Source organism: Lactuca virosa, chromosome 8, assembly GCF_052849685.1.
Source record: "Lactuca virosa cultivar CGN04683 chromosome 8, Lactuca_virosa_CGN04683_v6, whole genome shotgun sequence".
Classification (NCBI taxonomy): domain Eukaryota; kingdom Viridiplantae; phylum Streptophyta; class Magnoliopsida; order Asterales; family Asteraceae; genus Lactuca; species Lactuca virosa.
Window position 1 is genome coordinate 104,574,148 of NC_136433.1, and position 6,844 is coordinate 104,580,991.

Here is a 6,844-nt window from a genome sequence, read left to right on the forward strand (position 1 = left end):
TCAGACTAAAATGAAACCAAAGCATAATAGACTATTATTAATATTTACTATAAAACAATTATTATTTCGTAAGATGTATCATATTAAACTATTTTTGTAACAAATTATTTTGTCAAACAATTTGTAAAATACCATTGATTTGCAAAATTCTTACTAATTAGCGAATCTATTTAAAAGTGGGAAGATGCAAAAGAAGTTTGTTTATGTGTTCTATACTTAAATGTGTCAAAAATGGAAATAAAAAAAAGGAGAAAAATGATATCTAAAAAAAGAAACAAATTAATTTAAGAAAATTTGACGAACATCATACATGCTTAATCGGTGCTATGAGATTCTTAATGTCATCTCAAATTTCCAAAATAAATTTTTAAATGATTTGCAATATTTAAAACATCCCATAAAAATTAGATTTAATTTTTAATTTTCGTATCATAAATATTAAATAAGTAGAATGTGGTTTTGGAAAATTAGAATTTTGAAGTAATTAAGTAGCTTTTTTTAATTCTCAAATGGATTTTGTATCAGTATCCAATAGATATGTAAAAGTTTTTAGCACAAAGTCATTAATACTGAAATAGTTGTTGGTCAACATGTTGAAAATAAGATATTTTTGCTAATGATTCCTCTATATCCATTTGAAGATCGTATGTTTCCATTTAAGCTGAAAAGAAAACAATTTTCAATTCGATTATGTTTTATGATCATAGACACACAATTCCAAATTTAAGTATTTATCTTCCAAAATTGGTTTTCTAACATGGCCAACTTTATATGACATTATCCAAAGGGATATCACGTGTCAACACAAAAGTATTAGTGAAGTTTGACAAACAATTCATAAACAGTGAATTATATACATCAAATGTGGTGTATAAAGAAGTCTTGTACGATTAATAATGTAGAATCGATCATGTGTCCATATGCATTTTTAAAGAATCCCAACTTTTTATTTTTACATAATACTGATTTTGTTTTTGCTAACATTACTGTTATTGATAATTTTTTATATGTATTAAACTATTTGAGCAAAAGAACTAATCGTCTCAACATTGATTTCTGAATAAAATATTTGCACCCGACGCTTGGCGTGGGTAAACGGCTAGTGTATATATATATATATATATATATATATATATATATAACATAATAACTATAAAAACAAATTATTATTATTATTAAACCTTTAATCAAATAGTTATTTGTACAAGATAAAACAAGGGTTATTTTTAGTAACCATTACTTGAATTTATCGCTGTTTTTTCAAATTATTTAATCTGGTGGACGTGAGGTCGTCACGTCCAACGACACACACTAACGGTTACTAGTACCATCGATGTCGCAATCGTAACGTCGACGATAACGCCTTTACATTCCATTCCATTTACACTCCGGCAGCGTTGCTATTAATCTTAACCTTCTATTCTCTCTGTATCTAAAGAGTTATGGCGGAAAAGCTTATGCATGCGGTTCAGTGCGATTCCTATGGAGGAGGTGCTTCTGGTCTTAAGGTATACTTCTTGTTGATCCTCCTTTTTATCTGATCACTCAATTCGTATGAACTCCTGTTAGTAGATTGTGGTCATTGTGTACTATTTGAGTGCCGATTGATTTCAAACCCCAGATAGAAAGAGGAAGTTAGTTTTCGCTTCAGATGGTTATGGATATATTGAATTATAAATTAATACTTGATTAAACTGATTTTCGTTTCAGTTTAATTGATCATCCAATTCATATGAACGTTGTAAGCAATTTATTGTTATACACCGTTATATTGGAAAAGCCTTGGATTATGGTCTATGGAGTAAGAGGCTTAACTGTTTCTGTTTTGTATACTGCATATATTAAATTAAATTGAAGTGATATGTTTTCAATTTTACTGATCAATCAATATAAGCCTCTCTGGTACTAAATTGTTATTTGCAATATAGAGTGTTGATTGATTATGAAACCCTAGATATCAAGTGAAGTGAAAGTTACATTTGTTTCACATGATTGTAAAACGTGAAACATCTGAGAGTATGTTGATGCAGTCTTCCTTTTGTTTTTGTAGCATGTTGAAGTTCCTATTCCTAAGCCAAGTAAAGGTGAACTTCTGTTAAAATTGGAGGCAACTAGCCTAAATCCAGTCGATTGGAAGATACAAAAAGGCATGTTACGCCCCCTTTTACCACTCAAATTCCCTTGGATTCCAGGTATGTATGTAGTAAAATCAATTATGTTATAATTGTTTTTACAAATTGCACAAACACCTTATCTCAGAATATATGATTTCAAAATCTAAAAACGTGTATGTCTTTGTTACAACAGCCACTGATGTAGCAGGAGAAGTATTAGATGTTGGACCTGGAGTACAAAATTTCAAAATTGGTGATAAAGTTGTCTCCATGCTCAACACTTTTGTAAGTTTCTCAGTTCTTGCTCATCGGTGTTCATCTTTGTGAAATTGGTATTTATTGATCACTGAAACCTAACAGAAAGGTGGAGGACTGTCGGAATATGCAGTGAGTAGCGAAAAACTGACAGTTTCTAGACCGCCGGAGGTATCGGCGGCAGAAGGTGCCGGGCTACCTGTCGCCGGACTAACCGCCCTCCAAGCCCTCACCTATCACGGCGGTATCACCCTCGACAAAACCAGCCCCAGCCCCGCCACCAACATCCTCATCACCGCCGCGTCAGGCGGCGTAGGCCAATACGCCGTCCAGCTTGCAAAGCTAGGAAATGTCCACGTCACCGCCACATGTGGGGCCCGCAACATCGACCTTGTGAAATCCCTAGGTGCTGATGAGGTTCTCGACTACAAAACCCCAGAAGGTGCGATGCTCAAAAGCCCTTCGGATAAGAAATATGACGTGGCGATCCACTGTGCGACACCTATTCCATGGTCTACTTTTGAGCCCAATCTTGGCCCAAAAGGAAAGGTGATAGACATAACACCTGGCATGAGTGCAATTTGGACTTCTTTTGTGAAGAAAGTGACGTGTTCAAAAAAACAGTTGGTGCCGATTCTTTTGTATCCGAAGGCAAAGAACTTGGAGTACTTGGTTGGGTTGGTGAAGGAAGGGAAGGTTAAAACTGTCATTGACTCAAAACACCCTTTGAAAAAGGCTGAAGAGGCTTGGGCTAAAAGCATCGATGGACATGCTACTGGTAAAATTATCGTTGAGCCATAAGAGATATCATATATTCATATCATATGATTTGTAAATTGTAAAATGATCGTAACTTTTGATTTGATTATCGTGTTCATATCTAGATGTCACTCTTCGTTGTACTTGTTGACTATTTTTTTCTACATTTGGAGAATCTACAAAATATATATATATATATATATATATATATATATATATATATATATATATATATATATATAACAATTAAATGTGATTTTTGTATCATCAGATTATAATGGACAAGTTAACATATTCATATATGGTAGTGCTAGCGGTGTAAACATATACATGAAGACAGGAGAAACTATTTTTTTTATACATAATTTATCATTAGAATCCCTCTAATTGTTTGAAAATTGTTATTTATGATTGGATGTTGTATGTAAATGTTTATTTGACATCTATGTCGTTAAGTTGGATCTAATAGGTAAATATAGACTTATATTCGATGAACCATCTATCTCATTATGATCGGATATTGTAGGTACTTTGTTGGTAATTGATGTTACATTTGGTTTATATTTGTAAGTGATTTTATATTGTAGGTACATGATGAATCATGGATCTAACTTATTTGTTGGTAATTGATTTTACATTTTGTTTATATTTGTAAGTAAGTGGTTTTACATGTGAGATACCACTCATTTGTAGGTTCTAGATTAACTCAATTCTCAAAGAAAAAAAAAACAATTTTTCTTTGACTTCTTTAAAAACAAAAACAAAATGTTATAGATGGAAGAATGATCCAAGAGGACAAACCAAAATTGTATGTAAAACGGCTTACCTTAGAGTTAGACCACAACCTAAAACTTCTTCAAGGGTTATCTTCAGTCCAAAATGTTATGATTCTATAGGGTAGGCCATAATCGCATGGAATTTCAAATGAGTTAGATGGCTTACACATTGAATATAGGTATATAATTACATATTAGATCAATCACAACCATATGTCAAATTAGTATTTACTTACAATACATGATTGTATTTTAAACAACCGAAGAGAGTTTAATTATAAATTATGTATAAAAAACAGTTTGGGGATTAAATATATACATGAGACGTAGTACATTATCTTCTCAAGTCATTTACGTTATCTACGTAATTAATATTTTCAAATAAAATCATGTATAAATTTAATGACTAAATATATATACGGGACATAATATATTTGTATTTTTAAGTCATTAACCCTATAAACAAACACCCGTATAATTTTTTTTTTAGGACTTGAATCATCAACCTCAAAGAGAAAGGGTACTACCTGATACTGCTAGACTAAAAACCTTTTAACTAGTATATATTTTTATCATAACTAAATACATGATAAGACCGGTCCAAAAAATAGTATATAAAAACCAAAAAAATATTTTATAAAAAAAGTATACAATTTATTATTATATGCATATGTAACGATACCGTATTGTGTGTGTATATAAATCGTTTGTGTGTGTTTTCTTATTTTCGGATCTTTTAAATTTAGCCAACACGTTTGCTTGTTATATTCATTAATAATCCCCTTTAGCTGTAAATATACCATTAGGCGAAGGGTGTTTTCGTAATTAACTTGACTTGTTGTATACTTTTTCACAACCAATCAAATATTTTTTGTTTTTAAATTTAATATTTAATGCCTCATTAAATAATATAAAATCAATTGAATATGATAAAGTATATTACCGGTAGACCCTGAACATGGGGTATACTGTAAAAATCGGTCCCTCATATTTCGGTTTTAACAACTTTACCGCAAGATTCATCTTTTTGAACTTTTTTGACCCATCATTTTCGAGACTAACCTTCCACTATCTAGTTATTGTATTTTTAATTTTATTACAATTATACTTTTACATTATTTTTGTTAAAATGCTTAAGTTTTAAAAGGGAAAAAACTATATGATTTTATTATTATTTGCATCTTAATTTATTTATCATCATTTTTGGTGTTTGATAAATAACACTATTGTTTGTTTCACAACAAAGTTAGATATAAATATATAACTATCAGAAACAAGAACTCTTTTATTATTATTTTTATTATTATTATTATTGAAGATTACTTGCAAATAAAAATTTAGATACTGCATTTGGATTAAAATGAAATTATGGTGATCCGAAAAAATATATTATTTTCATGTGCTAAATGTTAACAAGTTGGGAATGGAAAATTTGATACATGCTCCCCATGTTATAATTACAAATATGGCCATAAACATACATGTTGCATGCACATGATTAGGGATGAGAGTGAGTCCAAACCCGGACCCGGAAAATCCGGGAACCGGTTAACGAGATTTTTTAGGACCGGAAACCGGACCGATATATAGGAACCGGTTTCGGGTAAGGTACCGGGTAAAGTGGGTCTAGAACCGGAAAACCCAGAAATATCAAAGTGGGTCGAATGGAACCGGGTAAAGTGGGTTTAAAACCGAAAAACCCGGGGAACCGGGTAAAGTGGGTCGAATGCATGTTTTAAAATTTCACAAAATACAAAAATAAAGCTGAGAAAAAAAAATTCGCAGCTTTGATAACCCAACTTTAGGAGACTATAAATCAATGAATATGAAACAAAAAATGACAAAATTATAGTCTAAAATCATGTACAAACTCTATACTACACTTTGGAAAAAACCGCATGCTATTCCGACTTCAAACGAATTAAATATGCATGTTTTAAATCTATCATGAAATACAAAGAAAGCTGAAAAACATAAAATTTTCAGCTTTGATATCCCGACTTTGAGAGACTATAAGTCAATGAATAAACACCCAAAAATAACAAAATTATAGTCTAAAATCATGTACAAACTATAAACTACACTCTGGAAAAAACCTCATGACAATCCGACTTCAAACGAATGAGATATGCATGTTTTAAAACTATCACAGAATATAAAAAAAAATGAAAAACATAAAATTTCCAGCTTTGATATCCCAACTTTGAGAGACTATAAGTCAATGAATATAAACCCAAAAATGACAAAATTATAGTCTAAAATCATGTACAAACTATAAACTATACTATGGAAAAAACCTATTGCCAATCCGACTTTAAACGAATGAGATATGCATGTTTTAAAACTATCACAAAATACAAAAAAAAACTGAAAAACATAAAATTTCCAGCTTTGATATCCCGACTTTGAGAGACTATAAGTCAATGAATATAAACCCAAAAATGAAAAAATTATAGTCTAAAATCATTTAAAAACTGTAAACTATACTATGGAAAAAACCTCATGCCAATTCGACTTCAAACGAATGAGATATGCATGTTTTAAACTTTCCATAGAAACCGGTTCCGGCCCCTAAAACCGGTTCCGGTTCCTATCACGGTTCCGGTTCTTAAACCCGGTTTACCCGGACCCGAAGGACCCGAAACTCGGATTACCCGGAACCCGAATAGAGTCATTCTTTAAACCCGGGACCCGGACCGGTTTTACATATTCCGGTTCCAGTCCGGTTTTCCGGTTCTAAATCTCATCCCTACACATGATGACCAGATACCAACAAGTTTAACAATTCAAGCCAGAAAACTTAGAAGTTTAGGGACAAATTTGTCACAATGAAATATAAAGGGGGTGTTTGGCTTTACAACAATAGTTAAAGTGGGCGAAATGTAAACGTTTCTGCAAATATTATTATTTAATTTCTTTGGGTTCATCTCCTTCGCTTCT

At 31.7% G+C, this 6,844-nt stretch overlaps 1 protein-coding gene across 1 annotated transcript; it reads left to right on the forward strand.

Annotated features, from left to right (window-relative positions):
- Nucleotides 1–1,285: 1,285 nt before the first annotated feature.
- On the forward strand, nucleotides 1,286–3,271 carry LOC145132640 (Oxidoreductase, zinc-binding dehydrogenase family protein). The gene is made up of 4 exons (XM_079067504.1): nucleotides 1,286–1,508; nucleotides 2,051–2,192; nucleotides 2,308–2,399; nucleotides 2,475–3,271. The coding sequence occupies exons 1-4, from the start codon at nucleotides 1,443–1,445 to the stop codon at nucleotides 3,168–3,170; spliced, it is 996 nt and encodes a 331-aa protein (XP_078923630.1). The 5' UTR covers nucleotides 1,286–1,442; the 3' UTR covers nucleotides 3,171–3,271.
- The last annotated feature ends 3,573 nt before the right edge of the window (nucleotides 3,272–6,844 follow it).

Bases quoted from the DNA above. Each gene is read 5' to 3' on its own strand.
- LOC145132640 (XM_079067504.1), top strand. From the start codon at position 1,443: ATGGCGGAAAAGCTTATGCATGCGGTTCAGTGCGATTCCTATGGAGGA. The intron at 1,509-2,050 runs GTATACTTCTTG...TTGTTTTTGTAG, and splicing joins GAGGTGCTTCTGGTCTTAAG to CATGTTGAAGTTCCTATTCC. The intron at 2,400-2,474 runs GTAAGTTTCTCA...GAAACCTAACAG, and splicing joins TCTCCATGCTCAACACTTTT to AAAGGTGGAGGACTGTCGGA.